This window comes from Dipodomys spectabilis, unplaced genomic scaffold (genome assembly GCF_019054845.1).
Source record: "Dipodomys spectabilis isolate Male_0828 unplaced genomic scaffold, ASM1905484v1 ptg000235l, whole genome shotgun sequence".
Taxonomy (NCBI): domain Eukaryota; kingdom Metazoa; phylum Chordata; class Mammalia; order Rodentia; family Heteromyidae; genus Dipodomys; species Dipodomys spectabilis.
Window position 1 is genome coordinate 3,434,637 of NW_024870912.1, and position 24,701 is coordinate 3,459,337.

General features: G+C 36.8%; 1 protein-coding gene across 4 annotated transcripts in view; it reads left to right on the plus strand.

The window, feature by feature from the left end:
• Positions 1–24,701, plus strand: part of Ptprm (protein tyrosine phosphatase receptor type M) — an 845,793-nt gene that overhangs the window by 179,513 nt on the left and 641,579 nt on the right. For all 4 annotated transcript variants that reach the window (XM_042699184.1, XM_042699185.1, XM_042699186.1 and 1 more), the window contains exon 2: positions 7,148–7,270. In XM_042699184.1, coding sequence (XP_042555118.1) covers positions 7,148–7,270 — 123 coding nt within the window. The remainder of the gene's footprint in view (positions 1–7,147; positions 7,271–24,701) is intronic.

Sequence of the window (24,701 nt, forward strand, 5' to 3'; positions counted from 1 at the left end):
GTAGATTGATGTGAAGTATATGGTAAGTGTAATAAGCCACAGAAACCTTTGGAACAAGACAACTCATTTCCTTTGTATTCTATGGGATATATCCATGGGTAAATAGCACTTTTTACAACAGAGATAGCATTAGCTATTTTAATGCCTCTGCAATGTGGAAAAACTACTTGCTAGATTAAATTATGTACAAGAGCATTTCTATAATGCTTAGTGTCTGATTCACTAAACATCACCAGCACACTCAAAGTTTAAGAGACATTATAGACTTTTATTGCTTGGCAGGCAATTAAATGTAGATGTCAGTGTGATTTAAAGGAAGAAAGTAGAGACTCTAGCATGTTGTTGGTATAGGGTTTTTTTTCTTTTACTCTTAAAAAATTATGTCTATTATAGCTCACTTTCTGTTTGTTCTTTGAATCGTATAACTTACAGCCATTTATCTTACAGAGTCTTAAAATTTGAGATAAGTGGATTGGACTGCTTAAGACTTCATGTATGTTAGGAAAATGGAACACAGGATATTAGTTATTTGAGGGGATACTTTCATACTATTTTAAAATCTATTTTCTGTATGAAGAGATTCATTTAATACTTTATTCATTTGATAAGGGATGCCTTAAATGGGGTCATTCTGTATTTAGAACAAATAAGAAAAATGTTCTGGAGAATTCCTCAAGGAGTATTACAGATTTTTTACAAAATAACTTTAAATGGACTATAATTGCAATAATCAGAATGATTACTGGAGTGTATAAGTCAATTTAACCTCTTTAAGGCAAAAACCATTCAAGATGTGTGTTTAAGTTACAAGTTTATGAAATTAACATTTGATCATTCTCCCTGGCTTCTTACAAACTGCACTTGTTTATTGTGCAGTTCTCTTTTCAGTTGGTTTATTATTTGCTGGCTTTATAGGGGTGAGTAAAAATATACAGACTAGAAAGAGCTTTGGATGCAGACCTTGTTGGAACTCCTGAGCATGCACTGAAACTTGTGGAACTTTAGGTAAGGTTTAAAAAAAATTCTTCTATTTTAAAAATTATGTGTGTAAAGGGGTTTCAATTCAACTCGGGGGATAGTAAATCAATTTGTGAGTACAATGCATCTTGATCATCCCTCCTGTTACTCTCTTTGCCATCTGTCCCACCCCTACCCATGTCTTCAAGTTACCTAGTTCCATTTCCACAGATACACATTGAGTATCATGACTGTTGATCCAGTATCCACCACTATAAAGTGCTGTTTGTAAAAAATAGAAGTGTATTGATCAGCATCCAATCAGAAGGATGATATAACATAGTAACTCAAATAGAGAAAATTAAATACAAAAAATATTGTATACCTAAAGTGGGAGATTAGAATAGCTGGGATTGGCTAACATGAGCTACTAAGAGCTCTAAAAATAACAGAGATGAGTAGAGCAGCCACTACCCTCAGGGAAAACATTGAGCCACGCAGGAGACCTTTCTAGGCTGGTGTCCAAGGCTGGGCTGCAATAAAAGAAATCACTATAGGACTTGGAGGGAGACTTGAAGTATAGTACAAGCTATTAAAAGGAGATACTCCACTGGATTTCTTTGCTACAAAACCATGGAGGGGATCAGGGAAAAATCTATGTTTACTGGAGGGGTCAGATGAAGAGCAAGTACCTGCAGCTCTGCTACTGAGGGCTCTGCTACTTTGCTGAGGCAGGTTGTCCTTCCTACCGAGTCTCAGACTTTCTATCCAGGAAGTGGAGTTTTCTGCTCTCTGGGACAGGAAATATAGATAAAGGGCACATTTTCACAAAGCAAATGATGGAAAGTGGATTTAAAGTTGATGACTGCTACACATATATGGATGCTTGTCTCCAGAGTTTTAAAGAAAACTAGATGAGATAATCCATACACATACGTTTGTATGATTTTCCTCATGCAGTGAGTTCTTGCAGTCTAACATATCCATACAAAGTCTTTCATTAGTTGTAAAGAATAAAGTATTAACTGTATTGTCCTTTATTCAGACTATGGCTGCCATCCCCCCATGTGGTTGCTCTCTATCTTATTAGTGCTCTTGCCCATTGAGTATTGGTTAACAACTTCAAGCTAAATAATCAGTCCCTGATAACGGCTCTCATCCTAAAACTTTAAAGGATATATAAAGCTAGCAACTTTTAAAGGTGTTGACATCAGACTTTTTTTAGATCTAGAGCTGCCTTTTATAAAATTAAGAGCAGGATGAAACAAGTTTTGTTTCTACACTGTGCATATACCTTTGCATATATATGGCATATCCATGGCTCACAATTAGAAAGAAAATTTTAAGATAGGACCTTAAATAGTGAATTCTAATCCCTGTCAATTTGTTTTCTAATGTCTCCTTTATAGACCTAGAGCTTCAGAAGTACATAGAATGCTTATATGAAATGTCTAGAAGGTTCTCTTTGGGATGCCTTCTTTCTGGTCCCCCCCCCCCCCCCATACACACACAACATTGAGATGTGAACTCAAAGCCTAGTATTTACTGGGAAGGCACTCTACTACTTGAGCCACTTCTACTTCCACAGCCCTATTTTTACTTTTGCCGGGGGGGGGGGGGGGAGGGTGTTTTTATTTGGGACCAGTTTCAAACATTCTCCAGGTTTCTGTATCTAGAGTAGCTGATACTATAGGGGTTATCCCATAGTACCTGATGCAAAGCCATCTTCTATTTTACCTTATAACTTAATGGTTTCATACTACTCCTGGTGAACAGTCATTGCTGTTAAGTAAAAAGAAAGAAATTCTCTTCAGTATGCAAATGATAATATTTTATTTTCATAAATCAGGAATGACCTTTATAGACAGCTAGCCTTGCTATCTAATTATTGCCAGGATAAAAAAAAGAGCTGGAGAGTCATGATTTGCAGAGACTTCATTAACATTTAACTGGCTTATACTTTTTAACTACAATAAAAAGTGAATGTGTTCAGTGATTTAGTCACATTTTGCAGCTGTGTTATCTTGGGATCTACCAGAACCAGGCTAGATGGTGTATGGAACTGTATCAACATGTTTTTCATTGTTTGAATGGATATTACATTATACTTTGTTAAAAAAAAAACTTTCAGGCAAAATTGTTGCAACCAGATTCTGCATAGATTTATGAGGATTTCATTGTGCATTTATAAAGGAAGCATTTATTAGGTATGGCCACTCTAGGGAATACCCATGTAACTTAGATGCAGTATTGCTTTTGAACAGAATTCCTCTGCTGCCCATGAGCTTCCAGATATATGTCCATAAAATATTCATATTTTATGAAAAATACCTGGGGGTGTTTGACTTGTACATATTGCTGCTACTTAAAGCTACTTGGAAAGCCAGAAGCTTAATAGTTCTCTCTTTAATTGGTTGTTTCAGAACTGACATCATTTCCTTTAAGCTCATCCTTATTTTAGCTCAATAAACCACATTTACTATCTTAATAAGTCCCCAACTTATTTTAGTTCTGTAAGCCATCTTTCCTGTCTTGGGGGGGGCTCACTAATAAAGATGATTATGCAGGGGGAATATATTCTAGGGCCATCAGAAATTCATAGTACAATCAGCTCACTTTGGAGGGGCTTCATATCATACTGGGTACAGAAAGAGCCATATTATACATTTTATGTTTCCTTTCAAGTGATAAAAACAGCTCTGTGAAATGAGAAAATGATATCCTTGTGTTGGCATTGTATGGGTCTTTGGGGTTTGCTGTCAGCCACACATGTTCTTGCCTGGGTACCTGTGTGCATTTTCAGTGCCAGCAGTCATTTTGTAAATCTAGTCATGCACCAGCCTGGCCTGGCTTATGAGGCCGCCCCAAATACTAGCTGTTTAAGCTGATGCTACAGGGCTTCATCAGCATGCTGTGTGTGTCTCCCCTGGGGGGTCAGTTCTGTCAAAATTGATTATTATTTTATTCATTTTTACTGTTATTTGTGCCACTGCTGTTTAGGCTTATCCCTTCAGTGCTGAAACTGTTCTCTACCTTTAAATAGAGTTTGCATCCAAGGAAAAAATTCTCATAAATGTTTGCACACAGTTCTGACATTTCTTACCCCATATTGGAAAGCCATTAGCATTATAAACTCAATAAATCCACTTTGCTCCTATACTTGTTGAAAATTCAGTAAGAGGGAGATATAAATGACCATTTTTGTCAAGGTGAAATGTTGAATTTAATCCTGTATCTTTTATAATGAGATTTCTTTTCCCTGGGGAAAATTTAATTGTGACCAGAATGGTTCAAAGTGTTCCAGAAGATAGTGCACTGATTTTGGGCCTGTAACTAGAATTGGTTAGCAAGACAAAGGCAGAAAGCTGAGAGAGACTACTTAGAATAGCCTAGAGTTCCTTGTCTCTCCCTTGATGAACATTTATTGACATGTAGAGACAAATGTAGACAGCCCCTCATGAAATTGGCAGATACAAGTTTTCCAAAGGTTTGGGGCCAGAAATACTTTGGATTTTGAAATTGTTTTTATAATGAAATATATATATATATATATATATATATATATATATATAAAATTTGATATTGTGGGGATTTTAGTAAAGTCTAAAAAATGTAATTCATTTGTATCATGTATTCCTTCTACATATAGCCTGAATGAATATCGATGCAGTGTTTTAGTGTTTGTTCATTTTGATCTTGACCCATCAACATGAGGGAGGGTACAGAATTTTCCATGTGTCATATGGGAGATGTTTAAGAAGTTTAAGATTTGAGAGTGTTTGGGATTTTGCCTTTTCTGATTAGGAATATTTGTTCAATCTGAGACATGAATCTAGTAAGATGGCTAATACCTGAATAGCAGGGTCAGGATTCCACAAGCTCTCCACAGGCAACAAGATGGATTTAGTAGGGAAGAGTGGACAAAAAAGGAGAAACCGCTGAAGAGTAGTGATATAGAAATGGTGGATGGGTCTCATGCTCTCAGCAGTTCCCTGGGCTGTCAGCAGAGCAAGAGGTCAAGGCTAGGGCCTACATTATTTCTGATTCCAGTGCTGAGTTCTATTCTTTGGGACCAGTGACAATACCTGCCAGTAAGTGATGGGTCATAAATGTTCTAGTAGGTGGGATTGAAGAGAGAACAGGATGTTTTATCTTGAGAAGTGAAGACTTAAGAGCATGATAGTTCTCATGTATAGGATCCTCATGTATAGGAGCAGAGAGGTTCACTGTTACCAAAGTGAATAAAGATAAGATAAATGGGTATACATCTCTAGCAGTCAAGCATGAGACTCCCCCTCACCTCCAAATGGCTAGAAATCTTTTATTTTATTGTCAAGGTAATGTACTGAGGGGTTACAGTTATATAAGTAAGGTAGTGATTACATTTCTTGTCTAACTTGTTACCCCTTCCCTCATTTTTCTCCCTCTTTCCCCACCCTCCTCCATGTTGTACAGATAATTTCCAGCATATTGTCTTGTGTATATCCCTGTTGCATTAGTTACCCATTTGTCCTTTGTCTCACCATTTTGTATATACGTTTATCTGAAGCAGGGAAGGGAAGGGAAATCACGAGACATCTTAAGGGGAATTTTTTATATGGTAGGTGCACTTTACAAAGTTCTGACTTTAATCCCTTATCTTATCTGTTAGGAATGTAACTGGCTCTCTGGGAGAATGTAGGGTTGAGTTACACTTTTGACTTCTGATATCTGTGTTCCCTTTGGGAATACACACCCATTAGTTTCATCATACATTGAATGCATAGTATTAAATATTCTTAGTTTGTAGAATTATTTTTGTTGTTTATTGTTTATGATACTTAAATTTGAATTCAAGGCCTTGAACTTGTTAGACAGGCACTCTAATTGAGCCACATCCCTAATCTTTTTGCATTTTTTTTCTTTTTTGATATAGGGGTCTTGACAGCTTTGTCTAGGCTAGTTTCAAAATATGATCTTACTGTCTCTTCCTTCTGAGTGAATCTGGGATTACAGGCCTATGCTGCCATATCCGACTTAATTATTTCTATTATTATTATCATTATCATTATTATTAGAGATTAAAGTCTTGCTCTAAAGACCATGTGGGCCTGCATGGTTCTATCTGCCCCAGGGTGGACCTCAACTCACAATCTTCCTGCTTTGAGAGTATAGACACATCTCATAAGATTTGCATTCATGTTTTCTTGACATCCATGCTACTTCTCTTTTTTGGCAAGCAATCACAATTAATATATTGACTTAATATAATTAACATATTAGGTGTTGGGTTATACAGTAAATATCCATTATGTAATGGGTGGCTTATTTTCATAATCATTATTATGATCAATATAGTCATGCACTTTATCCATGGGAAATATTTGGCAAAAGATTTGATGCCATGATCATTCAAACTCATAGACATTTAAGACAATGAAGGGTGGAACCTGAAATCATTATTGCTGTATGCTGTTGATGCTGTAACAGCTGAACTTTTATGCATATTCTTCATTTTCTATTATTTGTTGTCCCTTTAAGTAGTTTATTTCTAGTACCAGAATTAAGCAGATATTTGCCACATGTTTAATCTTGAAATTATTATTGCCTTTAAAACGTATAGACTATAAAATAAATGTATTATCTTTTTTTAATTTTGAGACCTCAAGTTTCCAAAATCATAAAATGAAACCTGTTCTATGTTAGATTTAGTACAGTCCTTTGAAAATGGTTTGTAAACTTTGACTATCTGTAGTTTGTATTGTGTCTTTTCTTTCTCTGACATTGTGCTATTTTTGTTGTGGAAGCATTTTCTTTTTTTTGACAAATTATACTGTGTTTTTTCTTATTGAAAGCATTGAATACTTAAGGATGTTCTATTACAGTTTTGGATGCAAGATGAATTTTCTCAATTCCTATACATCTGGAAAATGCAGTTTTAAATTTGCGTATGTTCTACTTTCAATTTTCTTCTATCACCATTGAATTCCTTTTGGAGAGCAAAATAACATAACGGAAGGACAAGGCATACTTTTGAGAGTTTACAATTCTTAGCAAAAGTGCAATAAAGGTCAGATCTGAGCTTCCCGTTCAAACAGGTCAAGCCAAACTTAATATGATATCAAGCAAGTATGTTGCCTCCTGTAGTCACCACAGCTTATTCCAGAATCTGACTGTTATTTACATTACTTTTTATTCTTTCACATTGTAGGTGGTTGTGTCTTTGATGAACCATATAGCACATGTGGATACAGTCAATCTGAAGATGATGACTTCAACTGGGAGCAAGTAAACACTTTGACCAAACCAACTTCTGATCCATGGATGCCATCAGGTTTGCTCTTAATTGTCAGGTTTTTTAAAACTAAAAGAGTCTTAAACAACAGTCTTAAACATCCGGTGACTATTGGTCATGGGGTATTGGTGGAATGAAGAAGGGTTTTGGTCTTTGAAGGCAACAGTTGATGGCTGTCAGCTAGTCAGAATGATTACAAGGGTGTGAACTTGGAATGTCCTCCTTTAAAGTCTAGTGATGATTTACTTTATCTTTGGATAGATACACTTTAGGCAGACTAATGTCTTTATCAATTGGTCCTTCCAATTGATATGAAAAGTAGATGACTGTCTTTTCTGACTCATGGAAGGAACTGTTGTTGGAGAATGCAAGTAATAAATCTCTATCACATAGGAGACTTTGGAGGTGACTCCCTTTACTTAGCATGTGGGAAATCTGGGAGGATACCTAGTGATCTTGAAAGCCTTCAGAGATTCAATGGTGTTGCATAAATGTAGATGTAATTTCACCAAGCTCTTGAGAAGTGTTCCATTTTGTGCTGAGTAAGACATGTATTTTACTAAAGCCAGCAAGAATTTAACTATGATTTTGGATGGAAGAATAGGAAGATAGTGACTGGAAAATTGCAATCATACTTGAGCTTGTCTAGTTTTATTGGGCCTCATTTTCAGGTTGTAACTTTGGACAACCCTTTAAAATTTTAGATTTACAGGTTCATTATAGTGATGGATTGATGACCATACCAATTTAGGATTCATAAGTGATCTTGCAAAGATACTTTGAAACATGAAGTAGACTTTAACGTAAATATAACTAACCTTTGTTGCCAACCATGTTGTTACTCTTCCCTTCCTACCTTAAACTCTTCATAATTTCAAATAAAGGAACATTGGGCTCTGGAGTACTATAGAGTTTTTTCTCTTCAGTTCTTTGCTCAGTTCCCCACAGATTACATTTTCTTTTTCTTTTTCTTTTTTTTTTTTGCGTTGCTTTTTTTTAATTGTGAAGATACTGCACGGAGGGGTTACAATTACATGGGCAAGATATCGAGTACAATTCTTATCAAGCATTGTTGTCTCCTCTTTGTTTCCCTTTCCCATTCCTTCCCATTACTCACCCCTATCCGATCCTCCGACACAACGACTTGTACATCTCATTGTCGCAATGGGTGCACCTGTATCCCTATTTAAAAGATTTATTTTTTCCCTTGCCCTCCACAAATTATACCAACATCAAATACAGTGAAAGCAGGGGTTATACCGTGGGAGAGGGACACACAAAACAACAAAGAAATAATCTTGTAAATATGCTAGAAACAATTGTATGAAAGAAAAAAAAAAACATTTGAATACTTATCGTGGGGTTCATTTCCCTAGCATCAACTTATCTGACCTTTTCTGCTTGCCTCAGACATTTACTAGTTATTGCAAATAAGGGAAACCATGGGACCTATGTTTCTTTGGGCCTGGCTTACTTCACTTAATATAATTTTTTCCAATTCTTTCCATTTCCTAACAAATGGGGCAATGACATTCTTTCTGATGGAGGCATAGAATTCCATTGTGCATATATACCACATTTTCTTGATCCATTCATCTACTTAGGGACATCTGGGTTGGTTCCATATCTTAGCTATGGTAAATAATGCTCCAATAAACATAGTTGTGCTGGTAGCTTTAGAGTGGTCTTGTTTGTGATCCTTTGGGTAAATGCCCAAAAGTGGGATTGCTGGGTCATAGGGGAGCTCTATGTGGAGTCTTTTGAGGAACCTCCATACTGCTTTCGAAAGTGGTTGAACAATGCAGTAGGGTTCCCTTCTGTCTACATCCCCTCCAGCATCTGTTGTTATTAGAGTTCTTGATTATAGCCATTCTAACTGGGGTAAGGTGGTATCTCAATGTTGTTTTGATTTGCATTTCTTTTATTGCTAGAGAGGTTGAGCATTTCTTCATGTGTCTATTGGCCATCCTTCTTTCCTCTTCAGAGAAGTTTCTCTTTAAGTCTTTAGCCCACTTATATATTGGGCAGTTGTTTCTTTGAGGATTTGTTGTTGGGGGATTCAATTTTTTGAGTTCCAAGTATATTTTAGATATGAGACCCTTGTCCATTGTATGGCTAGTGAAGATCTTCTCCCAATCCGTGGGCTTTCTATTGATCTTGCTAGCTATGTCCTTTGCCATACAGAAGCTCTGCAATTTCATGCAATCCCATTTGTCCGATCTTTCTTTGATTTATTGTGTTTCTGGGTCTCTATTAAGAAAATTTTGGCCTGTGCCAAGGAGACCTAGGGTTTCTCCTATTCTATCCTGTAATGTTTTCAGAGTGTCTGCTTTGACTCCGAGGTCTTTGATACATTTGGAGTTTATTCTGGTGTAAGGTGATATATAAGGATCTAGCTTTAGTTTTCTACAAGTAGTTAACCAATTTTGCCAGCACCATTTACTGAAGAGGCTGTCTTTCTTCCATTCTATTTTTTTTAACTCCCTTATCAAAGATTAGATGGCTATAGGTCTGTAGGTTCATTTATGGGTTTTCATTTCTATTCCATTGGTCCTGAGGTCTGTTGTTGTGCCAGTACCAAGCTGTTTTGATTACTATGGCTTTGTAGTAGAGTTTGAAATTTGGTATTGATATTCTTCCAGTACTGTTCTTTCTGTGTTGAGGATCGTTTTTGCGATTTGGGGTCTTTTATTGTTCCATATGAATTTTTGGATTGCCTCTTCTATTTCCTTGAAGGATGAGGTTGGAATGTTGATAGGTATTGCATTGAATTTGTAGATATCCTTGGGAAGAATTGCCATTTTCACGATGTTGATCTTTCCAATCCAGGAGCATGTGAATTTTTGCCACTTTCTAAATTCTGTTTTGATTTCCTTTTTCAGGTTTTTAAAGTTTTCATCATAGAGATTCTTCACTTCTTTGGTTAAGTTAATTCCTACGTATTATATTTTTTTGTGGGGCTATTACAAATGGAGTTGCTTTCCTGATTTCAGCCATGCTTTTCTCATTGTTGGCATAAAGAAACGCCATTGATTTTTGAGGGTTAATTTTATACCCTGCTACTTTGTCAAAGTTTTGAATCAGCTTGAGTAATTTGGGAGTAGAGTTTGTGGGATTTTTAAATTCAAGATCATGTCGTCTACAAAGAGGGAGAGTTTTACTTCTTCTTACCCTATTTGGGTCCCCTTTATGTTTGCATCTTGTCTTTTTGCTATAGCTAGGCATTCTAATACTAGATTGAAGAGAAGTGGAGAAAGTGGACATCCTTGTCCTGTTCCTGAGTTTAGAGGAAATGGCTTTAGTTTTTCACCATTGAGTAAAATGCTGGCTGTAGGTTTGTCATATACAGCCTTGATTGTATTGAGGAATAGTCCCTGGATTCCTAATTTTTCCAGAACCTTCATCATAAATTGTCAAATGCTTTTTCTGCATCTATTGAAATAACCATGTGGTACTTATACTTGCTCTTGTTGATGTAATGAATTATGTTAACTGATTTGCGTATATTGAACCAGCTTTGCATCCCCGAAATGAATCCTGTCTGATCGTGGTGTATGATTTTTTGGATGAATTGTTGAAGTCGATTGAACAAAGTTTTGTTGAGACGTTTTGCATTGATGTTCATCAAAGAAATGGATCTCTTTCTTTGATGAGTCCCTGCGTGGTTTTGGGATGAGGGTTATGATGGTTTCATAGAATGATTTCAATAGTGAACTTTCTCTTTCAATTTCATTGAAGAGTTCGAGGAGTATTGGTGTGAGCTCTGCTTTGAAGGCCTTGTAGAATTCCGCTGTAAAACCATCTGATCCTGGGCTTTTCTTAGATGGGAGGTCTCTTATTGCTGTTTCTATTTCAGTGCTTGATATGGGCCTGTTAAGATGGTTTAACTCATCTTTGTTTAGTTTTGGCATGTTGATATTTGCTAGGAAAAGGTCCATTTCTGCCAAGTTTTCAAACTTATTAGCATAAGTGTTTGAGAAGTATTTCATTACAGTGTTCCGAATCTGGGTTGTTTCTGTGGTGAAGTTTCCATTCTCATCTCTGAGTTTACTTATTTGGGTGTATTCTCTTCTTTTTCTGATTAGATTTGCTAAGGGTCTTTAAATTTTGTTAGTTTTATGAAGAACCAACTCTTTGTTTTGTTGATTCTTTCTATGGTTTTTTTTGGATTCTCATGCATTTAATTCTGATTTAATTTTGATTATTTCTTTCTGTCTACTGGATTGGGATTTATCTTGCTGCTCTTGTTCTAGCAGGCTCAGATGTCTCATTAAATTGTTAGTTTCAGATCTCTCCAATTTGTTGATGTAGGAACTCAGAGCTATAAACTTGCCTCTGAGTACTGCCTTTGTTGTGTCCCAGAGGAGCTGGTAGTTTGTGTGTTCATTTTTGTTGAATATCATGAACATTTGAATTTCCTTTCTAATCTCTTCCATGACCCACTGGTGGTTCAACAGTGTGTTGTTCAGCCTCCATGTGTTACAGGACTTTCTTTGGTGGCTTTTGGTTTTGAGTTCAAATTTTATTCCCTTGTGGCCTGAGAAAATGTATGGAATAACTTCAATGTTTCTGAATTTGGACAAATTTGCTTTGTGACCTAAAATGTGGTCTATTTTGGAAAATGTTACATGTGCTGCTGAGAAGAATGTGTATTCTGATGCTTCTGGGTCAAATATTTGGTAGATGTCTGTTAAATCTAGTTGATCTATGCAGTTGTTTAGGTCTGTGGTTTATGTGTTGAGTTTTTACCAAGTTGATCTATCTAGTGGGGATAGTGTTGTGTTAAAATCCACAACAATTGGATCTATATGAGATTTGAGAAAAGTAGTGTTTCTTGGATAAATTGGGTGCTCCATTTTTTGGCAAATAGAGATTTAGAATTGTAATATCCTCCTGAAGGAGAGATCCCTTAATTAGTATGTAGTGACCTTCTTTATCTCTTCTAACTAATTTTAATTTGAAGTCTATTTTATCTGATGTTTGTATTTCAATTCCTGCCTGTTTATGGGGGCCGTGTGCTTGTTAGATTTTTTTTCCAGCCTTTCACATTTAAAATGTGTTTGTTTCAGGTGTGACTCCTGAAGGCAGCAGATAGAAAAATCTTGCTTTTTAATACCACTGGGCAGTCTAGGTCTCTTAATGTTACGAGATAGGACTGAGAAGTATTTGGGAGTTCCTGCCATTTTATCCACCTTCTTGGGGGCTGTGCCAACTGGGTTCTTCCTGTGGTTCTTGAATTCTCAGTTTGGGTGTGGTTTCTTGGCCTTTATTGTCCTCTTGTTGGTTTTCTATGTGTAGGACATCTTTAAGAATCTTTTGTAGGGCTGGTTTGGTGGAGATACATTGTTTTAGCTTTCCTTTGCTATGGAAGATTTTTATTTGACCTTCGGTTATGAAGGAGAGTTTAGCTTGGTACAGTATTCTTGGTTGATAGTTGTTTGTCTTTAGGGTGTGGTATACATCATTCCAGGCTCTTCTTGCTTTAATTGTCTCTGCTGAGAAATCTGAGCTGATTCTAATTGGTTTCCCTTTATAGGTGATTGATCTTTTCTCCTTGACAGCTTTAAGGATCTTTTCCTTGGTCTGAATTGATCCTGTGCGGATTATAATATGCCAGTGGATGTCCTGTTCTGGTCTGGTCTATTTGGAGTTCTAAAAGCTTCTTGTATCTGAATAGGCCTATCTTTTTGCATGTTTGGGAAGTTGTCTGCTAGGATCCTGTTAAACAAATTTCCTAGACCGTTAACTTCTATCTCTAGATGCTCCTCTACACCTATTATCCTCAGATTAGTCCTTCTGATGGTGTCTTCCAAATGTTGAATAGATCTTTCACATTTCTTGGATTTGTCTTGGATGGTTGTATGTTCTTTCTCTATAATATCTAGACTTCTTCAATCCCCGAGATTGGATCTTCTGCATGGTCTAATCTACTATCAAGACTTTCTACTTTGTTTTTTATTTCTTTTCCTTCTAATTGGTCAGCTGTGATAGCTTCATATTCCTTGTTGGAGCTTTGTTTTAGATCTTGTATGAACTTCTTTACTTCCTTAATTTGGTGTTCAGTGTTTATTCTCAAATCACTTGGTTGATTGGTTATGGTTTCCTTGGACTCCCATTCCTTCTGTTGGGCTCCATTCATCATTCCCTTTGTGGTCTCCCTGACTTCTTTCAGCTCTCAATTTATGAATTCCATGAATGCCTCTATTGATCTTTGTGTATTCTCATCCCACTGTCTCTATTCCTATATTACTCTTTGATTAGCTTCCTCACGTTCACGCAATTCCTGTAGTTCTCTTTGAGTGTTCTCAGCCTGCTCATGCAATTCCTTTATTTCTCTTTTGAGTATTCTCAATCTGCTCACGCAATTCCAGTATCAATCTTTGAGTAACTTCCGCACGCTCATGAGATTCCTGTATTGATCTTTGGTTTGCCTCCATTCTCTCTCTCTATCACACTCACACTGAGTCCTTTGCAGGTTTTCACTCTTTCCATTTACCATGTTTATCTGTAGTGTTTATAGAGCTTTTTGGGAACTCTCCTCTGGATTCTTCATTATCTCTCTGTCCCCTGATTATCATGAGTAGGAGTTTAGATACCCAGACTTTCCATTTTTCTTGTGTTTTTTCCGGCTTGTTCTGGCCATTTGGGATGAGAGTAACACCAGGTTTGTGCTAGAACACTATTTTAAGTCAACCATCAACCAAAGTTCGTAGTTGCACAGTCAGAAGTTTGCAGATGTAATCTAGTTCAAGAGATACAATCTATTCAACATCAAAGAACTATGTCTTAATGGCCTAAGAACAGCAAATGGGAATTTGGAAAACCAGAAATTATTAGGTTTAGGGAGAAATGTGGGGAAGAATAGGAGTAGAGGGATGTGGAAAGGTAAAGGGAGAGTGAAATTATTCAAGTCCTAATTTCGAGTAGGGAAATGGATTGGACAGAATGATAGCCGAGAGAGAAAAGGAAAAAAAGGAAAAAAAAGAGACAAGAAAAAAATGGAAAAACAAAAATTTAAAATTAAAAAGTGAAACACTTAAAAATCATGCAAGTTTAAAAAATTAATATTCAGAGAAGAACGGGGATGGGATGAGAGGAGGGGAGGGATAGAAAGTAGACATGAAATACTAAAAAAGAAAAAAAAAGAAAAATGTTTAAAATATTATATGGTTACAAAGAGGTAATACTGCTACTAAGGAATTTAAGTCTAAGAGGTTTTGAATTGAGTAATATATTTCTGGATTAAGTGTGTACACAATAGTGGATAAGGTCTAATAATCGACGATGGGTATATCTGAGGATGAGCAGAATAGCAATTAAGTCATGCAAAAAAGAACGAAACAGAAGAAAAAGTGAAAAGAATGAGAAAGAAAGAAAAAAGAAAGAAAAAAAAAGGATCAAAAGATCAGTAGAGATTTTAAAAAAGGCACACACACATACACACCTGAAATAAAAATTGAGGAAGAAAAAAAAATAGAAAACATTTTTTAAAAAATTAAAAATTAATTTTTTAAAAAAGGTACAGAAAAAAAGAGTTCTTTGATTTTTTTTGGCGGGGGGGGGGGGGGGGGGAAATGGGAAGATCCTGCATCTCCCTTGTGTTTGTAACCAGTCTCTTGGTGGAGTCTCTGATCTGCTTGTGGTGTTTGCTTTTCCTGTGGTTTGATTGGTTACTTAAGTCAGTTTGTTTGGGATGGCAGAAAAATGCTCTCCTTTACCCAGGATTTTGTGATCCTCCTCCCAGGCTAGTTCAGTGGGAGGGAGATCTGCTTTGAGTATCACAAAAAGGGAGATGGCTGTTTCCTCTAGTTTGGAGATGATGTGATGAGGCTAGGTTCTGGGTAGAGTTGAGGCCTTTCAGCAAACTGTAGCTTTTCCCTGAGGGACTAGCTTTTGAGATACTCACAGAGCCTAGCCTGGAGCCATTCTCAGGGTTTATGTTTACTGAATTTCAATTGATTGCCTAGGCTGCAATCAGCCTAGGCAGCCTCTTGCTCCGTTTACCCAGTGAAGAAAGCCACTCCTCAGTGGCAGATTTTCCTCTGCCTGGTCTGGGTGACTTTTCTCTGGGTGGAGCTTAGCCAGGCAGGTCAGGTTTGGTTCCTCTGACCTGCTAAATGACTGTTTTGCTTTCTTCCAAGTCCTGAGATGGATCTAGCTACTCAGCCAGACCTTTGTCAGTATCAAAGCTGGAGGTCTCTGATAGTGGGGAGGGGTAGGAGTGGCCTTCCCTCCTCTGCTCCCTGAGAAGGATTGAGGATGTCAGGGTTGTACTCACACAGGAATCTTGGTTCCTGGGTCATCTCTGGTCTGCGATCTGCAGGATGAAAATATCTGCTCCTTGTCAGTTCTTGCTCGTGTTGAGTAGAATCCTCTCATCTGCTGCATCTGGTGCCTTTGTCTTGTACTCTCTGTGTTGTAGGTATGGTGGCTATGGTCGCCACGCCGCCGCTGCCACCGCTGCAACTGCTGGCAAGTGCTCAGATCTGTCTCCTTGCCTGGATTTTCCCTCTCTGGCCAAACTCTCTGTACTGTGATGGCACACTTGGTGTGATTCTCTAGCCTAGGACTGTTCACTGGAACACTAAAACTGCTGTTTAGCCTCCAGCTTCTCATCCACCATCTTCCCGGAACTCCCCCCTACATTTTCTTTTTCTATCTCTTCCATTCTCTTATATCTGTGTGTGCCTTTGAGTACCAGTGTGTTGGAATCAGTGGTCTACTTTTGGTGGTTTTCTTGCTTCTATTCTTGTCAGTGATGGGTAGAAGGAACACAGTTATACCTTTCCTGTCATGCTGCCTTTTTCTGTCTCATTATGGAGCTGTTGAGTGGCCTTTCTTCTTTGGGTCCGGTCGTGGGGCCTGAACTCTGGGCCTGGTCTCTGTCCCTCAGCTCTTCAGCTCAAGGCTAGCACTCTACCTCTTGAGCCACAGCGCCACTTCTGGCTTTTTTTTCTTTTTGCTTCTGTGGTGCTGGGGAATCGAACCCAGGGCCTCAGGCATGCAAGGCAAGCGCTCTACCACTGAGCCACCTTCCCAGCTTTGAGTGGCCTTTCTTGCAAGACTAGATGGTGTTTAGAGAAGCTTGGCAGCTGAGACTAGGGCAAATGGGAGTGTTATATATTTAGTAAATTCATGGTAGATTTTTTTTTTTTTCCAGAAGCACATCCACTGTTTCTTTTTTGAGTTTTGTGTGTTTGTGTATTGTTGTTGTTGTTATTGTTAGGATGTTAGTATTGAACCTAGGGCTTATAGACAAAATTTCTACCACTTTTGTGCTGTCACTCAGTAAAAAATTGGGACACAATTTCATTCCTCTCAAAATTATAATTTTTTTACCTCAGGTAATTGATTTAATTATTTTGGTACATTAGAGTGAAGCCAAGTTTGGAAAGAAAATAACTTTTAAAAAGAAGCCTAAATATGGCAGAATCTTCTGTCCCTACTTATCCTAGTTTCATTACTAGATAATCTACTTCCATAGATGAAAGAGACCAGAGATATCCCTTTCTGGTGCTTGTCCTTTCTTTCTTTCTTTTTATATCTCACATTATCAACACAGACTAAACTGACACATTTTAAATAAAGAAACAATGGGAATATAATATTATTATTAGCAATAATAAACAGTAAAGGCTAAGAGTAGCTTAGAACAGCCAGATAAGTTACAGATAGAGCAAGGCAAGTGACTTTGCAAATATATGACCTTGGAAGGCTTTTCTTCCTGTTAAGAATGAAGTGAGGCATTTGAATGTTATATTTTAATTCTCTTTTCTCAGTAAAGTAATTGTTAATATAAGATCTTTGCAGCTTAAGCTCTCTGAAAATCACATCATATTATGCTTTCTGTCAAGGGTTTCTGGTGGTGGCAAAAGGACTCCTATGCTCTAAGTAGCGCACAGGTTGTATTTTAGCAATGTTATTTTTTTGTATTAGTACGCTGGGTGAGGAAGGAAAACCTAGTGCTTTCTTTTAAGAGGAACAGTGCTGGAGCATGAACTTAGGAGCTAGATCTTTCTATGGAAGTGATCTATCACTTAAACCACATAGTCATTTTGGTTTTGTTACTTTTAAATAGGGTCTCACTTTTTCCTTGGGCCAACCTGAAACTTGATCTTTCTACCTACATTTCTTACGTAGTTGGGATGACAGGTGGAAACCACTGCTCTCGCCATTTTATTAGGGTGGAGTCTCATGAACTTTATTCCTAGATTGGCTTTGAACTGTGATCCTCTTGATTTCAGTCTCAGCTATAATTACTAGTGTAAGCCCTTGTGTCTAGTTAATACTACTGTTTTCTGTATATATCTACTATGAATATAAGTGAGACATTTGAAAATAGTAGTCTTGTCAGAGTAAATACTTTTGTATTTTCGATTGTTAAGTTATAGTATTTATTTAACAAACCTTAGCCTTGACCATTCTTTTGGGATTGGTCCTTGGGCTTGAATAAAGGACCCTGGGTGCTGTACCTGAGTTGTTGTTTTTTTTTTTTTTCTGAAGGTTAGGAATCTACCACTTGAATTAAAGCTCTGCTTCTGGCTTTTTGGTGGTAACTGGAGGTAAAGGTCTCATGAACTTTCCTGTTGAGGATGGCTTGGAACTGTGATCTTTTGAGCCTCTTCAGTAGCTAGGATTACAGGCATGAGCCACAGATGTTTGGCCTGTCTTTTTTTTTAATCCCTAGTATAAGCTAAACATTATGGTAATTGCTGTATGAGACTATAAAAATATATTTTATCTTACCTATATAGGAAAATATAGTCTAACTTACCTACATAGGAAAACTGAAGTCTAAGACTACACAGAATTAGGTGTGGGGTCAAGGGGAAGTGTTTTGTGTTTTTAGTGTAAGCCCAGTGCATTCATGTTTTAGACTTGTCCCCAGCTGACCCTTCTATCCTAATTGAGAAGTTAAATTCTCCTGCAGTATTATTAGAAGAAAGGTGCTATTATCGCATACATCTGCATAAACAGTTTGAAACTTCCTGGTATGATTATTTGAAACTGAAATGATTCAAATTATCCAATATTTTAAGTGCTAACATGATATGACATCAAAAACAGAAAATTCCATACCTGACTTCATATGATGGATCAGTCAGAGCACAGTGCACAAAAACCTGTGTAAAATTACTTATATGGTCCAGGAAAGCATTGGTAGAACATTTGCTTAACATTGAAAGGACTACATTTGATTTCCAGGACAGTTAAAAATTTAACTGTGAACTATGTTATTATGTATATAAAAATTTTAAATTGGTTATGTGTTTAGATTTTAGTCCCATCTCCAAAATATATTATTATATACATATGTGAAATTCAAGCAAATTCAAAATACCCACACTTCTGCTTCCAAGTATTTTGGGTAAGCAGTACTCATCCTATCTACACTAAGGGATAGATTTTATTTTTATTTTATTGCAAAGTTGATATACAGAGGAGTTACAGTTACATAAGTAAGGTAATGAGTACATTTCTTTCTTTTTTTCCTTTTTAAATTTTATTTTTTTGTAAAGGTGCTGTACAGAGGGGTTACAGTTACATAAGTAAGGTAATGAGTACATTTTTTTTTTGTCAAATATTGTTTTTCTCCTACTATCCCTCCTCCCTAGTCCTCCCCCCCAGTACATTTCTGTTTGAACAGTGTTACCCCCTCCCTCATTTCTCCCCCCCCCCCCCCCCCCCCGCTTTCCATCCTCCCAGACTTCCTTCCCTCCAAGTTGTAAAGTTGATTTCCAACATAGTGTCTAGTGAGCATCTCTATTGCATTGGTTCCCTGTTTGTCCCACCATTTTTGTGATTCCCTTTCTCTTTTCCAAATCAAATAAACTTATATACAAGACAAAGGGAAGTGAAATCAGAAACAGTGACCACAGGGAATAAACCAGAGGAGAAAAAACAGAAAGATAGGAAGTAACTGCAAACAGCACACTAAAAAAAAGAACAATAAGGGAAGGGGTAACAATGCTCGACAAGAAATATACTCATTGCCTTACTCATGTAAATGTAACCCCTCTGTGTATCATCTTTACAATAAAATAAATTTTTTTAAAAAAGATAAAACAAGCACAAAAAACCTCTCTTGTTTCCATATCATGGAGATCATTTCGATTATGTGGTCATATGTACATAGCTATTGGGCTATTGTGAATCTCTGCTAGGACTATCCTAGGCATGTACTAATTATTGCATATAAGGGAAACTTCCTAAATAAAGGTCCAGAAACACAACAAGTCAAAGAAAGGCTGGATAAATAGAAATAGAATTATATTAAACTTCAAAACTTCTGCATGGCAAAGGACTTAGCTAGCAAGATAAATAGAAATCCCACAGATTCAGAGAAGATCTTCACGAGCTATACAACAGACAAGTGCCTTATATAAAAAAACATACATAGAGCTCAAAAAATCCCCAAAAGCAAATTTAAAAAGAAACAGCCACCCATTAATAAGTGAGCTAAAGAATTTTTTAAAAAGAGACTTTTCTGGAGAGGCAATAAGAATGGCCAATAGACACATGAAGAAATGTTCAACTTCTCTGGCCATAAAAGAAATGCAAATCAAAACAACATTGAGATTCCACCTTACCCCAGTTAGAATGACTATAATCAAGAACTCTAATAACAACAGATGCTGGAGGGGAATATGGCCAGAAGGAAACCCTACTGCATTGTTGGTGGGAGTCTAAACTTGTTCAACCACTCTGGAAAGCAATATGGAGGATCCTCAAAAGACTCCACATAGAGCTCTCCTATGACCCAGCAATCCTACTTTTGAGCATTTACCCAAACAATCACAAACAGGACCATACTAAAGCTACCATCACAACTATGTTTATTGCAACAGTATTTACCATAGCTAAGATATGGGACCAACCCAAATGCCCCTCAGTAGATGAATGGATCAAGAAAATGTGATGTGTATATATGTATATATGTGTGTATACATATACATATATATATATACATATATATATATATATAATGGAATTCTATGCCTCCATCAGAAAGAATGACCCTGCCCCATTTGTTAGGCAATGGAAAGACTTGGAAAAAATTCTATTAAGTGAAGTAAGCCAGGTGCAAAGAATCATAGGTCCCATGGTTTCCCTTGTTTGCAATAACTAGTATATGTCTAGCACAAGCAGAAAGCTTCAAGAGCTATGTACATAAGACCATATAAGATGATGTTAAGGAAAATGAACTGCAAGATAGGGACAAAAGTGGTTTTTATCTTTCTTGCTATTGTTTTTAACCTATTTATAATGTGCTATGTGATTTTTTTTTGTTTCTTTGGTATGTTCCTGCCCAACTGTATAACCCCTGTTTTCACTGTATTTGATTCCATTGCCCTGTATCTTGTATATATATTTTTCTAATTTGGGGAGGGGAAGGGAAAAAACAAAATGCTTAAATAGGGACACAGGCTGACCCATTGTAACAATGAGATGTACAAGACGCTAGGTTGAAAACAAACTTTACAACTTTGGTGGAGGATGGGGGCGGTAGTTGTGGAGGTGGGAGGGAAGAAATGATAGGGGAAAAACAAAAGGAGGAGGTAACAATGCTCGATAGGAAATGTACTCATTACCTTTCTCATGTAACTGTAACCCCCCTGTGCAGTATTTTTACAATAAAAAAGGTACAAAAAAAACCCATTGAGATTCCACCTTACCCCAGTTAGAGTGGCTATTATCAAGAAATCTAATAACAGATGCTGGAGGGGATGAGGCCAGAAGGGAACACTACTATACTGTTGATGGGACAGTAAACTTGTTCAAGCGCTCTACAAAGCAGTATGGAGGTTCCTCAAAAGACTAAATATAGAGCTCCCCTATGACCCTGCAGTCCCACTTCTGGGCATTTATCCAAATGATCACAAACAAGGCTGCACTAAAGCTGCCAGCACAACTATGATTATCATAGCATTATTCACCATAGCTAAGATATGGAACCAACGCAGATGAATGGATCAAGAAAATGTGGTATATAAACACACACTGGAATTCTGTGCTTCCACAGAATTCTTTCTGAATGATATTTCCCCATTCATAAGGAAAATGGAAAGACCTGGAAAAAAATCATATTAAGTGAAATAAATTAACATAGGCTTTAAAGGATGGATTTTAAAACAGAGTTTTCTCCATGTAAATGCAGCACAAATTTGAAATACTATTTAGTTTCAAGTTTTTCTTGTTCTTATTTCACCTTCTTTTCCTTTCTTTCCTTTTCTTTAGTGTATTTAATGTCAGTTTTGCCTCTCAAAAGCTGATTGCATACAGCTAACATTTTTTTAAAAAAACTTCTTAGGGTAAATGGAAGGCAAAATAAGACACAGCCATAGCTTTTTATGGGTTGATTTGTTTAACCCTTTATTTAGAATAGAACTAACCTTGTTTTATATGTGCATTTGTCTCCCCCGGTCCCAGTGTAGGCTGATTTGACTGACAGTTGATAAACTGCATCCTGTTTACCACATCCAGCAGCCCTCAGTATTGACTGTTAGCTAAGAGACTTGTTGCCATTTCTAAAGGATTAAAAGAACATTGAAAGAACAAAAAAACTTAGGTCCATCCCATGGTTTCCCTTATCTGCAATAATTACTATATGTCTGAGACAAGCAGAAACGGTCAGATAAATTGATGTTAGGCGAAATGAACCCCAAGATAAGGACTCAGATATTTTTTCTTTCTTGCTATTGTTTCTAACATATTTAAAAGATAGTTTCTATGGTGCTTTGTATGTCCCTCCCCCACAGTATAACCCCTGTTTTCACTGTATTTGATGTTGGTATAATTTGTGGAGGGGAAGGGAAAAAACAAATTGTTTAAATAGGGATATAGGTGGACCCATTGCAACAATGAGATGTACAAGAGTTATGTCGAAAAACAAACTTTACAATTTTGTTGGGGGGGATGGGGAGTCGGGAGGGGGGATGGGAAGGGATGGGAAGGGGAAACAAAGAAGGAAGCAACAATGCTTGATAAGAAATGTAAAAAAAGAAAAAGAAATGTACTCATTACCTTGCTCATGTTATTGTAACCCCTCTGTACAGTATTTTCACAATTAAAGAAAGAACAATATAGTATTTTTTGACATCTGATATTCACTTTTCAGCATTCATAAAGTTTTATTCACTTGTAGTCATGCTCTGTAATTTAAATTTGACTGTGGATGATGGTAAGGTGAATATCGAAATTGAATACCTGAGGTCCAGTTGACCTATGATATTTGCATAGAATTATTGTTTTGTACACTTGGTTTATATTGTAACTGTTTTCTGTACTCATAATTATTAGTATATAAGCATTACTTTACATTTTCTTTCACTTTCAGTTAATGAAATTTTCCCAAAATGGGTTTTTTTAAAATCCGAATAAACAAGGTTAGTGATTTTCTTTGTATTAAAAACCTATTTTAAAAATATCACAGTGTTCTTCCAGTACCACAACTCTACTGTTATTCTATTAGCAAACAACTCATCAAGATGAATTTAAAATGATAACTGATGAACTTTTCTACTCTTTTAGCTCTATAGTTTTTCCTGTGTCTGTTTTGAAGTTAGGGTTCCAGTGTTTTAAGTTAAATGCCAGAGGATATGTTTCTCTGCATATTTATTTATTTAAGTTGGTCGTGGGTTTGAACTCTGGGTCTGGGCGCTGTCCCTCAGCTCTTCAACTCAGGGCTAGTGCTCTACCACTTCTAGTTTTGTGAGTGGTTTATTGGAGATAAGAGGCTCACAGACTTTCCTGCCTGAGCTGGCTTTGAACCATGATCCTCAGATCTTAGCCCCCTGAGTAGCTAGGATTACAGGTGTGAGTCACCAGCACTTGGCTTGCATTTTTATTTATAAAGTTATTTTAACCAAACTTTAAAAAATTTAACACAGGAACTTTTTACCAGCTACTTGATTGCTTCTTTGAGGCAGTGACATTATCTCTGGAAATACATACTTAGAACAAATAAATATAAAATGCCATTTATATCTTTGTGGTTTAATTCAACATTTAGAGGTAGCAATAGGTCATGTTTTTGCAGTCAGCTCTGAAGCACATGGTTTCCTTGATGGTGAAAGAAGACCAAACCTAATTTTCATTGGTGAGCATGGGCTTTTTTTTTAAAATTTTATTTTATTTTATTTGAGAACATACTGTACAGAGGGGTTACAATTACATGGGCAGGATAATGCCTACATTGAGCATGGGCTTTATTTCATAGTAGGTTATCTTCTCCTTTAGCAGTGGGGAAATTTTTATGCTTTATCATAAGAATTTTTACGTGGAGCACATGAATTGATCTTAATAATTTGTATAGCTCTTCTGTAATGTGTTATTTACCACAGAATGTTGTATAGTTTTCACATTCTATAAGTATCACATAGGTAATTATTCTTTCAATTAAGGAGTCTCAACCTACCCTATTTAACAATGATTCATGTTTTTATACTTTGTTTCTCTGTAACATATGTGTGTTGCTACTCATAATATTTCTAAAAATGGAATTTATAAAGCTGCTATATTATAGGGACAAAAATGTTATCCTGGTATATTAAAAAAGTAATAAACTGCCAGTATATTGTCTCATGCCTATAATCCAGGTACTTGGGCCATGGATATTAGGAAGATTTTTATTTAAGTCCAGCCTAGTCAAAAAATATGATCAATAGAAAGCCCACAGACTGGGAGAAAATCTTCACTAGCTATACAACAGACAAGGGCCTCATATCTAAAATATACTTAGAACTCAAACAATTAAGTCACCCCAAAACAAATCCTCAAAGAATCAACTGCCCCATTAATACATGGGCTAAGGACTTAAAGAGAGACTTCTCTAAAGAGGAAATAAGAATGGCCAGTAGACACATGAAGAAATGCTCAACATCTCTGGCCATAAAAGAAATGCAAACAAAGACAACATTGAGATTCCACCTCACCCCAGTTAGAATGACTATAATAAAAAAATCTAATAATGACAGATGGTGGTTGGAATGTGGCCAAAAGGGAACTCTACTGCCTTGTTGGTGGGAGTGTAAACTTGTTCAACCACTCTGGAAAGCAGCATGGAGGTTCCTCAGAAGACTCCACATACAACTCCCCTATGATGCAGCAATCCCACTTCTAGCCATTTACCCAAATCACCATAAACAAAGCCATACTAAAGCTACCCAGAACAACCATGGAACCAACCCAGTTGCCCCTCAGTAGATGAGTGGATCAAGAAAATGTGGTGTATGTACACACACACACACACACACACACACACACACACACACACACACACACACACACACACACACACACACACACACACACACACACACACACAGTAATTCTTTGCTTCCATCAGAAAGAACAACACTGCGACATTTGTTAGGAAATGGAAAGACTAGGAAAAAATCCTATTACCCAGTCCCAAGGAAATTTAGGTCCCACGATTTTCCTTATTTGCAATAATTAGTATACATATAGG